The sequence below is a fragment of the Ptychodera flava genome, chromosome 6, assembly GCF_041260155.1.
Source record: "Ptychodera flava strain L36383 chromosome 6, AS_Pfla_20210202, whole genome shotgun sequence".
In the NCBI taxonomy this organism is placed as follows: Eukaryota; Metazoa; Hemichordata; class Enteropneusta; family Ptychoderidae; genus Ptychodera; species Ptychodera flava.
This window is the reverse complement of record NC_091933.1, coordinates 15,608,264-15,628,510: the sequence shown is the minus strand read 5'-3', so window position 1 is coordinate 15,628,510 and position 20,247 is coordinate 15,608,264. Positions and strand designations below refer to the sequence as shown.

At 37.7% G+C, this 20,247-nt stretch overlaps 1 protein-coding gene across 2 annotated transcripts in view; it reads right to left on the bottom strand.

Moving 5' to 3' along the window:
* Positions 1-17,022, bottom strand: part of LOC139134955 (inactive histone-lysine N-methyltransferase 2E-like) — a 31,075-nt gene extending 14,053 nt beyond the window's left edge. For both annotated transcript variants that reach the window (XM_070702068.1, XM_070702069.1), the window contains exons 1-10: positions 16,728-17,022; positions 8,514-8,698; positions 7,872-8,043; positions 7,283-7,440; positions 5,930-6,117; positions 4,079-4,254; positions 3,248-3,342; positions 2,652-2,921; positions 1,060-1,174; positions 558-667 (exon numbers count right to left, since the gene is read on the bottom strand). In XM_070702068.1, the coding sequence (XP_070558169.1) occupies positions 558-667; positions 1,060-1,174; positions 2,652-2,921; positions 3,248-3,342; positions 4,079-4,254; positions 5,930-6,117; positions 7,283-7,440; positions 7,872-8,043; positions 8,514-8,590 (1,361 nt within the window). In that variant the 5' untranslated portion in view covers positions 8,591-8,698; positions 16,728-17,022. The remainder of the gene's footprint in view (positions 1-557; positions 668-1,059; positions 1,175-2,651; positions 2,922-3,247; positions 3,343-4,078; positions 4,255-5,929; positions 6,118-7,282; positions 7,441-7,871; positions 8,044-8,513; positions 8,699-16,727) is intronic.
* Positions 17,023-20,247: the final 3,225 nt, after the last annotated feature.

Below are 20,247 nucleotides of genomic sequence, written 5' to 3'. Positions count from 1 at the left end.
GTAAATACCTAACTTTACATATTATGCTTCTTTTTCATGACAGATTCAATCAAAAGACACCAACCACATTTCAACAGCAAATCTGAATAGTTTAAGGAAGTCTCCACTTGCCAAAATTTCACAAAACTGATCATATAAACAACATGCCCGTATCAAATTATAATTTGAAAACAATTCTACGTAAACTTCTCAGTCAGAATCATATCTTTAGTTTTTACAGCACCTAATTCCTATGCTAGATGAGTAACAAGATTCAATTCAAATTCAGGTGATTAAGTGACCACACTCAATACCTTGGACTCCAGATTCTATACCGCCCCCATGGGCCATTTCATACAGAGTTTGATTACAAGTCCCACTGTGGCAATGCCTTTTCCCTGCTGATTGTTTAGAGAAGTTATGACCTGTATGGCTTTGGCAGCCTGCCAATGGAAATCCCCATTTACACAACTTCCTGAGTACAAAGAAATCCACTCCCACTTTCTCATCCTGTTCACACTGCAAAGAATGACATCCACGAAAACATGATATGTCAAGGAAAAGCAGTCACTTCTCACCATTCTTTGTAGTTGTAATCAAATGCAATTGTCAGCTCCGTTCCTTTTGTGATATCATGGATGGCACACAAGTATAGATGTACACTGCCGTCAATGACTGCATGCTTTACCTGCAAACAGGGCAAATATTTCATGTCACTTCATCTGTGGTTTTTAACCTTTTCTGCACCATGTCCCATACACACTGCTAACACTCGGTGAGCATGGACCTTGTTCACAGGGAATCAGGGGTGAAGAGGTTAAAATAGCATTAAAAATAGATAAACTAAAACAAAACAAGTTCACAAAAGAATATTGGACCAGCAGTTATGTTGTTAGTTGAAACACAAAATCAATGAACACTTGTACTGAATGTAAAGCATCTAACAAGATGTCCACGGGTAAAAATAAAATTCTTCTGCCATGCTGAGAACTCTCTGTTTCATTTCTTCACATGAGGATGATCACTGTGATGAGATGATTACTCTTGTAGATGACACAAATGGCAGACTTTGACACTTACCTCAGCAGTTGGCTTACATGATCTCCTTACAAATCTGGAATAAGTGCCATATGTCCTGGCATCAACACATATCCTGACGTTGCCAATGTTGTAAAACAACACACAGGGATATGGCCTACAATGTGAACAGACCAAACCATTGTAAATGATGCATACCAACTACTGTCTAAATGAAAGTAACTTTACACTCTTTTCATATTCAGGCTTCTTTTAGATAAAGCAAGTGTGTGTGTTGTTACTAGTAGCTGAAAACTTTGAGCTCTGTATAAAATTACTCATCATTCCAAGCTTCTCTGTTATTGCTGTTATCAATTACAATTACAGATATGTTCTGAAAACACAACAGAGTGCATAAATAACTCATCAGGTAGTGTTTGCGCATCATACTTTATTTAATTATTCATATGCACTTAAAAAGAAATGAACGCTAACATATAAAAGCCCATGTAAGTGTTATAGAATACAGTGACACTCAGTAGTTGAAGACTTTCCCTTGGGAGAGGTTTATAAAAATGTGCCTATCATATAATTGTCTTTCTACAGAAAAGAAATGCAGTGTGAAATGAGCCTCTGTGATGTATGTGTGTGTGTTTCGCAAATGTCATCATGAATGGATACATTTGAATTGGCAATCTCACCAAGTACATCCTGGATTTGTTAAACCCCGTCCCACACTGCTGCTGTATGTACGAGCATCATATGTCATTATCATGCACAGCACATGTAAACTTTTTACTACATATGGGACAACTCATAATTCTCAATAAAGAGATTGCAAAAAACATTCTTAAATGCGAATCGGGGCTTGAAAGTTGTTGTGTGTGAGAATCATGCGTGAGAAATTCAATTTACTGAGTCTATTGTACATTCCCAACATTAGATAAATACGACAGAAAGTTAATCTTACAGTAACTGACAAACCAAAAACATTTTGATAACTACAAACCCTGAAATTGTGATTATCAACATTCCAATCTTAATTTAGAATTTTGCATTTTAATTCTGCGTATTACTTTATACTAGTGATAAAAGCAGTAGCTCTGGCTACAGCTTAAAACCAAAACAAAATATTTTACATTCTTATATCGATATAGAATTGGAAGGTTGATGAACTGCTACAATATCTGTACCTTGGTACCTTATGCCCTTGAAAACATTACAAATGTAATTTTATCAAACTTTTGTGTAATTGCATTGCAACCCTTGGGATGAAGTCACTGCAGCCTTCTGTACTGGGAGATTAAAATATTTCCACTGAGAGAAAATTCATTACAGTTGGTTTTTTTTGAAACACAGCCAGACCGAAAGAATTCATTATAAGTATGCAAATGAAGATGCCAAGTCTAGCATATGCTGTTTCACGCATGAGGGCTTTGCTGGAAGTGAAGCAGGATACAAAATATCTGCCCAGTACATACCTACATTCGTAAAGGCACAAATGGTGGAAATATGAGAACACCATAAGGGTGGTGATGGAAGAGATCACCTTTTCTTGCAATGGTAAATACGGAAATTGCTGGCTAATTTGTTCAGCACATTGGCTTGGGAAATTATTTCAAGACACACAGACAAAATTTGGGAATCACTCTCACCTCTTGAAGAAAGGCTCCTGGACATCAAACTGTTCCTTGAGTACAACCTTACCCCTGTATTCAATGACAGGCTGTTTGGCTTTGACAGGTTCGATCATGTACACACCTTTGCTGGTGGCGTTCACTGGCTGGGCAATAGCCAGCTGTACCGGCAGCTGACTACTGGAAAGAGTCAATGCCTCGGAGGAGTTCTCATTGTGCACAGCAAGCAGGTGCTGAATATCTGCACTGTACTGATTTCTTTCTGCTTCTTGGTAATTCTCAAGTGAGCTGCCACAGCAAAAAATTACAAGATACAAGTAAGTTGCTTGCAATATTACAAAAAAATGCTACGGAAAGGTTTATATTTATCTTATTAATTGCAAAACTCTGTAATAATTATTCCACATTTCATCAAAGGAAGCCACTGATGTTCACATTAAATCAAGCCTTTGCTTTCTATCAATTCAATCAAATATAAATAAAAGACACTTGTCAAAGAATTTCTCGTATGATGCATATTGACCAATGCAACAGCCATATTGACTCTTTCAAATACACATTTAATATTCCTTGCTTCATGGCAGAAGATTTTGCAATGAGTGTCTAAAACTCACTTTGCACTGTTGTCCCAGGGATCCATGGTGTCTTCATTGACATCAACAAAGGTATACTCATTTATGTTGGCCATCCCACCATTCTCAAGTTTGCTCTGAGGGAGAGTAATAGAAAGTTTCTGCGACTGTAACATGCTTTATAATAGATACATAAGTCATGAGAGCTTTTCACCTAGAATCAGCAACACCTGCGATCAGATGACTGGCACAACTAAAATATTTTGAATAAGATAAGGCGTCACTTTACTATTAGCACTAACAGTGATAACATCTGCTTCATTGTCCGCCACAGCAAAATTATCCAAACTCATTTTTTTTTATCTAGGTGGATACCTAACAGCAGGGGAAATGATTTTAAACAATCTCCGCTATTCCGTTTTGTGTCTGTTCAAATACATTACATTTATTTCAATGAAGTTTATTTACAGATAGTATTACCCTGAAAACACACAGAAAATGGGGAAGAGAAGCAGCAGCATGAAAAACTTACGATTTATTTCAACAAAGTGTATTCACAGATACTACCACTATGAAAACATATAATCATGAGGAGGAGTTGTCATAATGACATTAGAAAAAAAATTATTCAAATGAGGAATTGAGACTGTACTGGCACAAAAATGCTCAGCTGGGCTTAGTTTGTAATTGTAAAAGTCAACATAATAGGTTTATTATAAATTGTATTTAATCTTACCAATATTAAATAAAAATTCATGTCTGCATGTCTAATGCCCATCTAAGATGATTCATAGCCGGTCAAATGAAGTGTACATCACCTTTCCTTTCCATGGAAAAGTGGGGAATAATATATGAGATGGAAATTGTACCCACCTTCAATTTCTTCTTTTCAAATCTATCTTCTCTCTCATCTCCCTTTTCCTTCCTTCTCCTCTTCTTCTTCAATTTTTTGCTTTTCAAAGTGGTCAAGGTCAGGCTGGTTGGAGAGTTGGACACTGCTGTGTATGTTGTTGTTGTCACCTCGTCACCGCTGTCTGTTGCACTGGTATCTGAAGGGGGATTGGGAGAAGAGGGTAAAAACCGGAGACTGAAATCAACACTGGAGGTTTGGCTTTGTTGTGATTGACAATGGAAACAAGGTTTCACAAGACTGACATTTGGAGGCAAAGTGACCACTTTAGTTTTGCCACATAATTTGTTAAATACAGAATGTAGACGAGGAATTACATTAGATGCATTAGCAAATTAAATTGCCAAATGCAAACAAAATAACATTCACAAAGACCCTATAAATGATGTAAGTTCACTGATAAAATGGTACATGTTTCTTGTAGTCGATCTAGAATGATGCCACTGCCTACTATTGCATTTACTTGTGAGATTTCAAGTTTCCAGATATCTCTGGTGAGCATGACCAGGCATTAGATCATGATTATGCATTGGAAGCTGTCTTTACATTGTATGACATCATAGGAGGAATGGAGAGAGGAAGTGATGCATGATACCTGCATACAGATATCAATGGCAGATTCAACTAACTTCACACTGTGCCAAGTCTAATTATAGTATTGCTAATTTTATCCAATATTGACAACAACCCTATCTATCCAGAAATACACATCTTTTAATACAACTTTCCATACAAACACTTCAGACATATCTGACAGATAACCCTGGATGCGCACATTCATATACACACACACACACCAGACAGACCCGCAATCTGTTGGTTAACCTGGTCTCTGTCCATGGAGACTGAGTGGCACCAGAGTGAATTCATAAGTTGCTTTAGCTCACAGTAGGGGGAGATTTCTCTTCAAGATTGAATCATTGAAATAAAACGGTGATCTTATTTCTCACCTCAGTTTATTGCGATGGGTTTCTGACAGTTTTGAACACAATTTTCAAAATGCATGGTGTCTTTATAAGATGAAAAAATATTTTTCAAGAAACCAATGCATGTGCAGGAAATTTCGAAGTCTTGTCTCAAGCAAGCTCTCCTCTGAGTAAGCTAACATTATCAAAACTGTTCTTCCCAGTAAATTCAAAATGGGAAAAGCCTACATGTTTGCTTGGTGGGTATGCTGGTATCTGTAACACTTCTCACTAATAAATTTTGAATACTGCATTTTGACTTTTATATGGGGATTACACAAATTGTAAATGTACCGTAATGTTGATACAAGCCACATTCTAACTTAATCAAGATAGTCAATATACTTGTATGCATCCTACTAATGTTATACATATACTGGCAGGAAGCATTGATATTATGTGTATACACTATTCAACTGTATTCCTGATGACGTACTTGAAAGAGTTGGTGAAGCTTAAGCTTATTAAAAGCTGTCCAAATTCGCTCTCTTGTTAGGAAAACACAACAACACAGGCACTCTGTCATTACGGGAGCAGAAATGCCATAAAATATGTATATATGTATCCATACACTAACTCTACTTTTCAAAGGGATGTACCTGGGATTTGTGGGCAATCACCGATGCATTAGACTGACAAACCTTCATACCAGCACAGAATTGACAGCAAATAGCACATGCTGTTTACTTATTTTCCCAGATCCCTTCCAATAACACAGAGTGTGTTCACCTTCATGAGTCTGTCAAGGACACTGTCTGCAATTTATGTAATACTCAGCAGATCTCTCTTGATGCACATAGACAAAACTTGATACAGTCGCCCTCTTGAAGTACAATATTACATATTTACCTGTCATTTCTTCTTTCTTCTTGGATTGCAAAGTGACTGCCTTGTCTTTATCCACTGTTCTCGGCTGGCACTCGTCACAAAAATATCTCTCAGGGATGTTTGTCTTGTCAATACCCATGCACTCGACGTGTTGCCAAACGGAGCACTTATCGCAACAAATCATGTAACCGTCATCATGATCAAAGCCACTGAGAAGGTGAAAAATACGGAACAACTGAGTGAGTACAAGTCCATCATGGCACTGTCACGTCAACCCAAAACATCAATAAATTATTTGGCATCATACCAGATACTGTACAGAGCCTGTCTGCCATGAATGAGAAGAGGCCTTATACTAGAGACTTCCAATGTTTCCCTAAGCCTGGCCATCATTTAACGTTTCCAACTAGAATACCGCTTTTCAAGGGCTCATCTTTCTGAACCAGCTTTGTGATCAAAAAGCATACACAGGCAAATGAGAGAGTCTTGTTGTAAAACAATTGGATGAATGCTGTCAAAGCAGCCATCCATATTGATGGTGTCAGAGAACCCCAGACTGCTTATAATATCTATACATAATGCATGCATTCAGGTTGTCAGGTTTCTCCCTTTTTTATCCTCTTTGACACGCTGTCAGATTCGTGATGACTCATAGTCATACGGCTTATCTTGTCTTTTCTGGAATATGACATACAGCCTGCATGAATATTTAAATATGCAAACGATGCACGATGTAGCTAAGGCAACCATTTGAGCAGCATTTGCATAAAATGGAAAACATGCTACAATCTGCTGCCATATCTATGCGGAGACCCTCCAGTAACAGCATTAACACGGCCTAATGTGCTTGCAAAATTAATTCAATTGTGCATAGAGGTCAATTTTTTCATCAGCCTCTGTGTGCCTGCCATAGTTTCAATTTACAATTCCCAGTGAACCAGTCATACACAAAAGGCACAGACTGCGGGCCTCGTCTTGATTAGTTTCTCCTGTGACGGGGCAAACCAATTTGTCAATTTCAACATCCCGTAGTCCTCATTGTCTACGAGCTACAAACAGCTTTTCTGAGCTTGTCAGCATCCTAGAGTGGAAGCGGCCAAAAAACTGATACTCTGATAAATGTGATCCTTCTCATTTTTTTCCATACTAGTCGTTACCTGTTTGTTTATTTGTATTTCTTTTAAACGATAAACTCAAAACAATTTCATTTTAGTAAAATATTCAATCGGTCACTGTTTATTTCAATCTTGGGGATGAAGTCATCATGCCAAATTGTGAACAAACTTAGATCAGAGTTTTTTCACAGGACAATCACACTGACACTGCAAAGGAATATTAAAAGAAACTTAAAATCTGTTCATTGTCAGTACTCACCATATACATCTGGTAATGCTGTTCTCTTCATTTTCATCTGCTGTTTCTGTTGCACTCTGATTGCTAATGTTGGAGCTTTCCTCGATAAAACCGTTTATTTTTGGCAGAGGAGGCGACTGTGGAGGAGTGGGAGGCGGTGGTGCCCCGTAGTTATGATCCTAAGAGGAGGTGGCATCACAAAATTACAATACATGAAATACATAAATACATGATCCCATGATAGAATAATGCATTGGCACCTTATGTTTAACAATATAAAGGTTGACAGAATCAGAAAAACTCTAAGATCTGACGGCAAAACTTTACTTGACTTGAGCATGGCATTTGCTGTCATACTTTCAAAATTGCCTCATTTCTTTTAAGTGATATGCAGCTTGCAGCGCAAATTTAATTTGCAAGGAATAACAAAATTGTATGAGCAATTTTCCTTGCTTCATTGTCATAATTATCACTTCAATTATCATTAACACATACATATAGCTTGCGTGTGTCACAAAGTGACCAACACCCTGTGCCTGTCTTACAGTGTGTAAGACAAAGTCCCCCTGAACACTGGATTAAAGAGAAGTGCTCCACTAACTTCACACACCTGATACGGCAGTCCTAGATAGTGGTTGTGATGGTGATGGGAATGATGATGATGGTTGTGGTGATAGTGGTTGTGATGTTGGTGAGAGTTTGTAGTCGTCGTTAACGCAGTAACTGGTTGTTGGTAACTGTTGGCATCTCCAGTAGCGACAGGTTCTTCGTTGGATTCTGGGCTGCAAGAAGAGAGTGCAGGAAAACCTGATCAAAATCACTGTGCAGCGGAACAGAGTCTGAAGCTAACGTGCAGTTTCCACTGATTCACTTGATTCACAGAGGGCTCCATAATGGTAGAACGGAAAATGCTGCATGGTTATATGATGAACAACTGTCCAGAGTAAACAACTGAAATGCTGCGACAGTGAGCGCAAAAAATCAGAACAGATATTGTTTGCTGGCCCCTATCTACATCCATAAGTTATGTGCTGTTAAATCATGAATGACTGCTGACATCATTGTAATAGCAACGCATAAATTTCCATATCATCTTACAATATAATAACATTGCAGATTTGTTAAAATAAACACTGCTATAATACAGACATATTACTATTACTCTCTCTCTCTCTCTCTCTCTTACTCTCTCTCTCTCTCTTCTTTCACAGCAAGTTCTTGAAGCCAGAGATGGCAAAGAAGTTAGACTTACTCAGACCCAGCAGCCATGACAATGTTGTACGTATCTTCTTTTCTGGTTGCTGGAGCAACATTGAATATGATACTCATCTCGCTTGCATCGGAAAGCAGATCCACATCGACATAGGTGACACATGTGGGCAACAGGGTAACCGCCTGGCCCCAGGGCTGGCACACATTGCAACAACTCTGTTCTCACTGAAAAATCAAATGCAAATCGATGGAGTTTTATTTTGAAACACCTCCGGAGATATACAAATGAAGGGAATCATGAAATATGGACTCAGCTCTAACTAAGCATTTCATTAGGAAGTTGATATATTTGTAAATTTGTATACGACTTTTGTGGAGCCTCATAATTCGGATAATAACAATCAACTGATAATTGTTACTATAGCTGGTCTGGTTTCATTCTCTGTCATCCAATGATAGTATTGATACATCATTTTGTATTATGTTCATATTGAAGGCTCAGATAAAGCAAGAAAAGTGCAACAAATGCTTGACATTTGTGTATGTATCACTTACTATCATCACTGATAGTGACACACTCTATATCTATTCTGAAAAGTCAAAGCAGGTCTGAAACAACAACTATACATCATTATACTACAGTGCAACATTTTATTATCAAGAATTATTATTTTTCCTTGGTGGTAAGGCAAGATTAGTGAGAGACACTGTGGGAATACGCAGAATACATTTTCCGGATATTATAACAACGCGCATATCATAGTTCTTGAGAGTGGGAACATTTGAAATGCAGGAGAGAATTACATGATTTGAATGAAGAAGAATCAAGATGCCAGTGTCTGAGACAGGTTTTTTATAATTCAAATTTGTCAAATAACAAGCGTTTACTCAATTGTACACTGTTATGATCTTCCTATTCTTAGATGTCTTACATGTACACTACGTTCTAATAATAACACAGTGAATGATATCCAATAAAGCATAATTTATGTCTCAACTACACCAGTGCATGGTAGAGTCATAAACACAATGCCATATATTTATTATGCCCATTGCACAAAGTGTAGCCCATGGCAAATCCACGTCCTTACACTATGAACTGCAACACGCTGTGACACAATCCCAATCACATCAATCTCACACATCACGTTGTACCTATCAGATCCAACACATCAAATTTGGTCATTAACTATAACACTGAAACTTAATAACACACAGGGATGTGCACTACAAATGAAACTCAATCTGCTCATTTTTTTTTCCTTTCCCCCTGCTACGCCTCTTGCAGCTGTCGCCATATTTGCCAGCCTTTGGGCGATGCTTTTGTAGTTAGCAATTTCTATTCCACGGAGAATTTGACCAATCATAGACTACCCACAATCCTCTAGTATACGTCTCACTGATATGCTAATGAGCATTTCAAAAGGGCCTCACATGCTCCTATTTACTGATCTTCTATCGTTCGACTAGATGCATTAAGGCTTTTCTGAAAAGCTTTATTGCAGTTCCTTTGATGGGGAAGTGGAACAAAGGCTGACGTCACTGCCCTTTGGCAGGGAGTTGATCTATAACAATAACAAGTGCCACATTAGACATTTCATGGTAATAGTAACAGCCGCCATCTTTAATTTCAACTCACATCCAGTGAAAACACATCTGAAAATTCCACATATACATGGAATTATGTGATCTGTTTATTGTGGGTTTTCCCTTTTAGGAAAATAAGACAAATTTTGCCAATTCCATAGAAAGTTTTTGATGATTTACATTCAAAATGAGAGTATATACAAAGTCTTTTTGACCGGCAAACATAACTGTAACACGTAATTTTCACACTTTTGAATTAGCTATCTGTTGTCAACCTTGTTTTGGAGGAAGTATTTCATACTATACACTGGCAATATATGAAATATATAGTTTTCTTTTCCCCTCTTTGTTGTTGAGATGAGTTATCGTTGATGACGTTACAGAGAAGCTGAACTTAAAGGACATTAAAATACGTGATAAAAACAGTATATAAAATTTCACTTCAACTTTTCTTAATGTCAGCCTTAAATGTACAATTGGTACATTGGCTTTGTTGATGTTTTAAAAAATTATATCTCCTTTCAAAATTTTGCGACCAGCTATTATTGTATTTCCACAAGAGAACAGCTATGGTAAAGCTCAAACCCATTAAGAAATACACAGTCAGCTTCATCAAATATTCAAGGACTCAAGGGTTTCAATTTAAGGCCACATATTGTCCTGTTTATTTTTTGGGTTTTCTCTCTTGGAGGCGAACAAGGATAGTCCTAACAATAACTCCAAATTTTAGAGCTGACAGAATGATGAAAACACACTCACCACCTACAATTAAAACACTCCTGTAGAGATACAATTCTAATTCAACAGAAAATCAGGCTTACTTTAACTTGTAATTTTGCACCAGTATAATGCCACATGCTGAATAACACGGTATATTATACACCTACTGCCGTAACCTATGGAAGTTTGACCTTCCAATAACTTTCCGTATCTTGTATAGTACGCGGAGTCCCGAATACAGGAGACGCGCGATGCGAATTTTCAGGGGTTTGTAGCAATTTTATTTCAACAATCGCGTGCGTTCCACTCATATCACGTGTGCCGCATCCCTCAAATTTACCATAGAATTAGTTTATACGAACGATTAATGGAGGGAGATGTATAATAATAGTGTTATACACAAAATACAGCCCTGTATGGACTCGGGCTCAGTGAGTGACGTATTGGACTCGCCTTCGCTCGTCCAATACGTCACTCACTGAGCCCTCGTCCATACAGGGCCGTATTTTGTGAATAACCCTATAATATAAACCAGGAGAACATTTCGAAACACGTTTTCTTCTGCAAATAATTTTGCAATGTATGTTGTGATTGCAACTTTTTTCATATTACTTGTATGACATTTAAGTGACGCAAAACTTTAATACGGCCCTTCCCATTTGTGTGTGCGACATTATTAGTCATTTACAGAGTTGAATGCATGTCCGTATGGACGCCACGGATATGTCATACAAGCATACAGCTGAGGCTAAGTTTTTTTCTCTCTCAAAATTATTTGTACTGAAACCAACAAACAATCAAACTTTGAACTGTTAAATTGCATTTTGAGGTGCAGCAGAATCCAAACTAATAAAAATTTAATACTTTCATTTACGTTTTTCAAGTTTTTAAAATTTTAAAAGGAGTAGTGTAACCTACCAGTTCAGGTAGCTATTCTAAGAATGACACAGCACTATTTGGGATCCGATGAGCAGCCTCTTCTCCCCACCTTCCTGTGACACAAAATGGCACACATGTTCACAGTGAAGTGCACTACTCATTTGGCAATGGTCCAAGTCAACTATATTCAACAGCAAGTGCAAATTTCATGACCAAAATAAACTCTCAATTAGTGAGCTGGGGACAGGTAGCTTCAGTTTCTTTCTATCAGTAAACACAGCTTGATCAAGATGTGTTACTCATGTTTATATGAAATGTAATCACTGTGAAATAGTGAAGAATCCTAGAACCAACTAGCTTTTATTCCAATGGTTCCTGGGAATCTGCTGAAGCGAAAGTTTGTAACCTGATTTCACAAACCGATCTTACAGAATAACGTAATCATGAGCTATGAGAAACAAGCAATGTTACTACAGTACAGGTTGACAATAAGCAGATAGAAACTGATTTTCCTTCATTTTCAATTCTGCAATCAACCGTTATTAGTTGGCCAAGCAGTCTAATGAAGTCATTAAAAAATTTTGTTGTCACCTTTTATGTATTTTCTTTTTCAGACTAATTTGGAAAATGGTTCACTCCGTGGGAATATTGGTTAAACAACTGAGATGGTGTAAAGGCAGGCTTCGCGATCTGCTAGCGCATAACACCGTTTGGCTTGTTCTAGAATATATCGCCAAGAAAACACATGTACATTCAAAGAACAAAACGTATTGTAGAAACAGAGAGCATACAAAACAAATTCACTTGCACTACATTCAACGCTGTTTCATGAAACAGGAGGCCTGATATTCCTTTTTGTGCTAAAAATGTGTTTGTATAAAAATAGCACTACATATTTGTAGAATCTATATTTTTTAACTGCAGCGTGAGCAGTACTATTAGCCTACTTTTCTGTATCAGAAGGTTGGTTACTGTAACAAATTACCAACTTTTGACACTGTTCAACTGACACAACTACTATCACTAGCACTCTGATTTATTGCGCAAAAACATAGATCGGGCATGGGAAATGCTAATTTGAACGGAATAGCACAATATTCTTGGCCATTTGTGTCCATTACAATAACGCTACACATGCCACCCTGCCTAATTTACAAGCCCACTTACATTTTGCATGACAAAATTACCTATCTGAGCCTCCATACTCTGAAAATTGATAGCTACAGATTTTTCAGAACACAAGTCCTTTCATTTGATGTACCTTTTTTTTCAAATTTCTAATACAATGGACTGAAAAGCAGCAGCCTGTATACATGAAAGCAACAACAAACAGATATTCTGCTAGGCATAACACTCACTAGATATCAGATTTTATTAAGAGATTACAGGAACAAAATTTGGGTGCATTTATATTTAATTACACCAAGTAATATTGCAATATTTCACTCACAAACGCTGTTACAGTAAAAATAATTGTGGCTATGATACAAAGCAATACATACAAATGCATTATGACAACTGCTGAATGGAGACACACAGCATAAATTTAATCTCCCAAGTCAAACAAAAACCCAAACACAGAGGCAGTCACATGACTAAAGTCCGCCATTGTACCCATGTCAAAGAAAACGTTCAAGCAAACACTGTGAACTCTTCAGCCCCAGTCACATGATCACCTAAAAATACCCTGCACAATGCTCTCATTAAAATATATTTGTGACAGGATTTTCACACACATGTACAACATTTTTTTTACATCCTACAGCATAGAAATATGTTGGGTGATCACAGTACTCACTATTACACTGTTCTGCACACTACACTGACCCTAAAATGGCAACAAAATAAACCTTCACATCATACTACAGCTGGATGCTAAAAAATGGGTCAACAAACTAAATATTTTGTTTCTTTTCATGAAGTTTACTCTTGCGATGCACAACTTACTAGTTAGCCACAAGCCTGTTTTTGTGCAACACTCTTCATTGTCAAACATTTTTATCACATATCTTTAAAAAATTCTGACGAATGTTTGGAATAAAACCAGCCACAAATCGTTACTTTACTGTTTGCTTATACCATCATACCTCACTAGCTAACGACATGCTTCCAGGACAGATGAAGGGATATGAAATATGGTCAGCTCAGGAAACAATCTGACAAAATCAACTTCAGATGAATAACCAGGACAGCCTGGATGGAAATTCATCCAGTTGGCGTTGTCAGGGTTACTGAATCATTTGTGCTTAACTGACGTTGTTATGGCTCAAGATTCCCTTCATAGCATAGCCGGCAAGGACCTACTCACTGTGTCCTTTCTCACGATCTTTCCTTTTATTGATGGATGTAGCTTGCTGATAGCAACAAGGTGAAAGGTATGTGGCATATTTCATCAGCTAACCACTTTCATATGCAAATGTTTACAGAAGCACGAGTGATTCACATTCAAAATGATGTCCAACTGAAATAGATGGAAACAAAGGTAACGTAGGTTTATCAATAATGCATCCAGCAAACCTTCTGATAATGAGCAATCTATACAATACACATGTCTTTGAATACTGCTTGGATCAATGCTACACAACTTAAATGCCAAGTGACTAGGAAATACAAATGCTTGCAACAGCTTTAGATGCTTTCTGACTGTACAAGTATCAGGCGAGCAACACATAAATTTTAATTTTACAGATAATAAGTAGAATTCAATACACGGTATGAAAATAGCATTGTACAAGAGCATTACTTGTGATAAACTTGAACTACAGTATCGTTTCTAATAATATAGCTTCATTTACACAGTTTTGTTTTGTTCACTATTACAATCAGCTTTGCTGTTTTTGGATATTTGAATGCAAAATGGCAAAGAATTAATAGATTACATTGTAGTTAATCATATTGGGGAAAAAGGGTATCCTGCCACAATGTCATACTTTCTAAAATTACGAATCCCCTCTGAACTTACACAGAATAAAATGTCAAAGAAGTACACAAAATTGCCTTCGGAATTTGACTCACACAGTTATGCTGCACACCTTGCTGATGCCTTTCCATATTAATGGACACTGAACTAATGCTGGTACTACAAATGAATAAACTGCATAAATAATATGTAAGAGTTACCATGGTGAACATGACTTTGGTGGCAACAGCATTGATAATATGCAGAGGAAACAATGGCATTTGTAATTATTGATGCTTTGCAGGAAAGACACCATCACTACATGTAGCTTTTAATATCTTCAATATTGCTGATACCTTAAATACAGTTCTGTACTTTTATAGTCCTTCAAAGATAATAATTATAAACTGTGCAAGTGGACTGAACAATTCTCTTTAGATTCACTACAATACTTGGATATTTGCTGCATCTGTTGATGTATTCCTACTAACAGCGATGCATTCTGAAATTTGTAATAGATGAACTTGAAAGCTTTGACGTTGGATTTGCGTATTAGATTGCTGTGTTTCACTGAATGTATGTCCAATGAGCACTGATTTGTGAATCTTACACATTAGAACTGGGTATAATGAATTTTTAGACTACAACCCCCACTCCAAATTCGTAAGTCACAATGAAATATATCAAACAAATATATCAACTGCTATCCTCTCATTGTCATATGCTGTTCTGCAAATAGGAGAAAACCTGTTAAAAGGAAAGGTGTTAAAAATATTCTCAGAGTACTTTTACCATTCTAATGTCATAGGGCATTTGGATCAATGTAACATCGACTTAGTGGAAAAAAAACAAAAAATGCCACAGCGTGTACAGAGACACTGACACAGAAACTGATGAAAACATATTCCATAAAATTATCTATCAACTTAAATCAAGAAAATACTTCAGTACGTGTAAAACAACAACACAACACTTTGTCCAAGCAAAAGCCGACATAGTGATTTCTAAACCCTGTTAAGGCTAACAATATCTAAGAGAAGTTGGAATAAGGATAGGATAGTTTCTGCTAAATTGTAACGTAGACCACGACAAAGTGATCCCCTATTTTCACTCTGAGTGTTCGTGAGATGTTCTTGAGAGCGTAGCTGAAGCTATTAAGCGTTCAGAAATTTGAATATATTTCCACGGGTTGGCTGTGTCACTTTGGGAACTATAAGGGACCTAGGCAAAAATCAGGCGTCGATATATTCATGGTTGTATGGTTGGACTTTGTACATTGACACAAAAGATAGAGATAATATACTACGGGTCTCCTTTTAGAATGGAAACATCATGCAGCTGTCAAATTTTAACTCTGACCTTAGGATTTTGGATGAGATTTCACAGACAGTGCAAAGTAGCGGAAAAAGGCTCCGAAACCTCATAATTTCAATATTTTGTTCATTAACGTTCGAAGGGTGCTCTTCCCTTGACTGCAAGGCAACACTGAAACGAGTGCGGTAGTGAACTGCCATTTTGAAACTGCCAACTGTCAATATTACCAGGATGTCGTTCTGCAACCCGCGTAAGATTTGAAGTGGGATGGGCCCACCAGATAGACTCCTACCACCAAAAACATGCTCAACATCACATTCAGGATAAAACAAGTACCATGAGTTGGAAACGCGCTTATTCGCTTGTTCAACTTGAAAAGCAGACGGTCTAAAATATTCACAATGTCGATACGAAAACGTTGCTAATGTGACATATCAAAACAGAACACTAGACATGCTAGCGAGGGAGGGAGTGCCACCGTCCGAGCGTTCAGTGTTTTCAACCGCGCACACATATGAACGATGTATGAAAGCACGAAATTCACAGCACCTGTATTTTTAAAGAAGTTTACTAAGACTTGCCGCGAAAATACAATATGCATATGGGTCACTAAAACTCAATAATTACAAACACCAGCGACAGATATTGGGACAACGGTGCATTACCGTACATGTATGATCTGAAACACGGTGGGAACATGTTTGTGATATTACTACGAGTATATACATAAACATTGAATATGACTGAATATTCACGTGTTCTATATAAATCGTGTACGAGAAAAATATGCAGCATATCACGTCATAACTTGAAATTTATCATAAAATCCATGTTAGTCAAAGAACCATCCCTTACCTGTTCGAAATTTCCTTCTTGGTGCACGTAAAACCTAGAGACGAGATCAAGACACTCGGAATCTAGTATGCAGTAAATGCGGCTTCGTTCGTATGGGTAAGCAAGTCTCGGGACCGAAATATGATAATCCTTGTATAAAACGGTTAGCGTGGATTCGATTTCATCCAAAATCGCATTGGTACAGCATAAATGTGATGGGCATCTCTGCATCGGATAGACTATACCTACAGTTGAGCGTGTATCAACTTTACAACACCAACATAAGTAATGGCGGCCATGGAACATTCTAAACAAACGGGGTTTCTGAAACTGACAAAAACGGACACGATGGGGCAGTGCGCGTGCGCAGTGAATGACGTAATCCGTAATGCCATCTAGTCGCTTGAGTTCCTGCGTCGTGGAAAATTACCAAAACCTGACGAAAGCTTGAAAAAGTTGTCTCATTTTTGTCATTCATGCTCATATATTTATATCACTGCTTAAGTGTAGCCGACCAATTCGTTTCTGAATGCACCTGGATCGTACAGCGATGTGTAAATCGACTATTTTACTCCTTTGCTGTTGGACTCAAAATGGCGACGGTGAAAAATTCCATGTTGACTCCAGATTGTACTGGTGTTGTTAGGTAGAAGTGATCAACTTCTTGCACTTTCGCATGATTTATTGCCAAGGATATTCCTTCATTTTCAAGGAAATGGGGTGTTATTATTTAATCATTGTCAAAATTTCAGTTCTTTCATTTCATCTTGGTGTGCGTAATGAGTAAGACGGAGCGCAACGATCCGGCGGATCTGGTCAATGAAAAAGGGCGCGGTCTCAATAACGCGCGTGATCGGTAGGTTACAGCGTAGACCTGTCACTATGCTCGTCCCATGGATGGCTCGTCCACAGTGAGAAAGCCGACTACGCTTTCATCTGTGGGCCACTTTCTCTCTGTCACAGCAGAAGGCTATCTACTGTAATGACGTTATCTCTTATCGTTCGTCCAAATCAGCTCTACTGATACATACGAGCGATATTTACTTGCTTGTTGAATGTTTTTAGCTAGAGTGCAGGGTAGCCTCTGTACAAATGCAGTGGCATGGCTGGGTTGGCTTGGACCTGACCCTATTATGAAAACCTCATGATTGGAAGATATTGGGACCACGCCCAAGTGCAGTGTGTGTAACAACTGCAAAAGCGTAGCCTTTCACTTCCACCAGCTGCAAAAGTCTTTGGGCGTTTATGAAAAACACATCTGACACGAACGAAGAGCGCCAAGAAAGTGTATACTTTGCCTTTGGAGTTACAATTATGGTAAGCTGGCCAGCCTCAGGCCGCATAAGATCCATGCATGTGGCCACTGCACAGCCGCCATTTGTCATGAACACTTGTCAAACTGGGATTACTCGTGTATGATGGTCTGTCTACGTAGACTACAAGACTAAATTTTGTTGGTCCAGACTGCAAATGAAAAGGGTTTGGTTTTAACAAAATTTATTTCAAAGTTATTAAACTGTGCAAATAAACCTCTTTAAAATTGTGAACTTTGAACTCTGATTTATTTGCACACATTGGATGTATTGTCAATGAAAGAATTTTCAGAATGCTTTGTTCGAGACAACATTCAGCTTGCTTTGAAGTCTATTCTAAGATTAACCCCATCATGACATGAAGAGACTGTTGACTAAACTGCTGTCTGAAATGTCATTTAAAGAGATTAAATAAATACTTCAGTCACATTGATAGAGGGATCTACAGCAAATATTTTTTTAGAGATATGTAACTGTGATACTTTGACAGTTGTTTTTCAGCAGTTTTGGTTCATGTATGGACTTCAGCTTCTTGGCCTACTACAGTACCCCATATCATTATGTATGTATCAACTTCAGCTTCTTGGCCTACTACAGTACCCCATATCATTATGAAATATGTAACATGTTATTTGGTCTATGAATGAATGATGAATGTTTTGTGTCAGTATGTGTTATGCATTGTTATCATTGATAATTTAATTATGTGGGATGGAGTGCAAGGCAGACAACCTGCATTCATGGGCATAGTTTCTTCCCCCCCCCCCCCCCCCCCCCCCCCCCCCCCCCCTCCCCCCCCCCCCCCCCCCCCCCCCCCCCCCCCCCCACAGTAATGTATATACTGCAGTCAATGTTTGCAACTTAGTACTTGGTATTTCAACATGCTGTGGGAAATAGAGTAAGAAACCAACTGATGCAAAAACAAAATATCTCCAAGGTTAAAGTTTCTGGGATTTGATAGGTCATCGATATAATTTTTATGATAGTTTCCAAATCTTTCACAGCAACCAGTGGTGGTCCAAAGGGTCATCGTTATTTTTGTTCAGTGGTCCATAATGAAAAACTACTGTAGTGATTTTAGGACTTGTAAAATATATTGATTTCAAAGTTAATGTAGACTTTCTAGTATCACTGGAATGGCAGTATTGTAACAACACTGGAAGTGTTGAATGAATGCCACTGCTTGTTTGGCCAGTTCGCCTGTAGCATACTGAGTTTAGCCCTGATGATATTTTTGAGAGGATACCATGGCATGACAAGTTTGATAATGTTATGTCAGTCTCTGAAAATCATTATGTGTGACACTGACAGAGATAGGATGCTCATGGTATTACCAATGTCATAAGCTTCAAATCAAAACTGTAATAGCATCAAACTTTTTTTGTCAAAATATTCAAAATGAAATTCTATTCCTACAGCGTATAAATACATATAGTAGTAAAGTGTTGTTTCCAATATGACCTTAACGAAGAATTTGTGTCAGTAAACAGACAACTTAATCATTAAGCAAACTGTATAGGATTATGAATGATACTGTATGTACAGTTACGTGAAACTACATGATCGAACATGCTGTTGGCGTCAAGTACGCTTCATGGTTTTCATAAGTACCTGGTTTTCATAAGTACCTGGTGACACGTACACAGAAGATAAAAAAATACTGATGTGCAACATATAGCTGTCTTGATATTCTCATGTTTACCGCACTTGTTGTACATTTTAGGAACACATCAGCATGTTATTGGATTTAATTTGATAACAGGTTTTCACATCACTACATTGACATAAAATTTTTCAATAATAGGGCATGATAGCAAGTTTTGCTGCGGCATCATCAGGGTCACCATTCCTTGTCAACAAATTTTGATCTTGCTTCAGCTATCATGTTATTAATTTTATTACAGCAACTCCCCAGGCCTTTGCATTGTGTGTATCCTAGGGTCAAGCACAATTATTAAAGTGGCCACTATGAACCTCGCCATCTCTTGATCATCATACTCCCCGATGTTATTGATCAACTTAAGGTAGTATGCACCTTGAAAGTGAAAGACTTAAACTTTTGCTCAAACATTCCTCAAACATTTCAACCATTCTATTTCAAAATCAAGAATAAAAATTGGGGGTCACCATGCAAATTTTGGAACTAGAGAAACAAATTACTCGAGATTTACCGATATTTGAAATTCAAAATGGCCACCATCCCTGTGTTAACTCTATGGAGAAAAAAT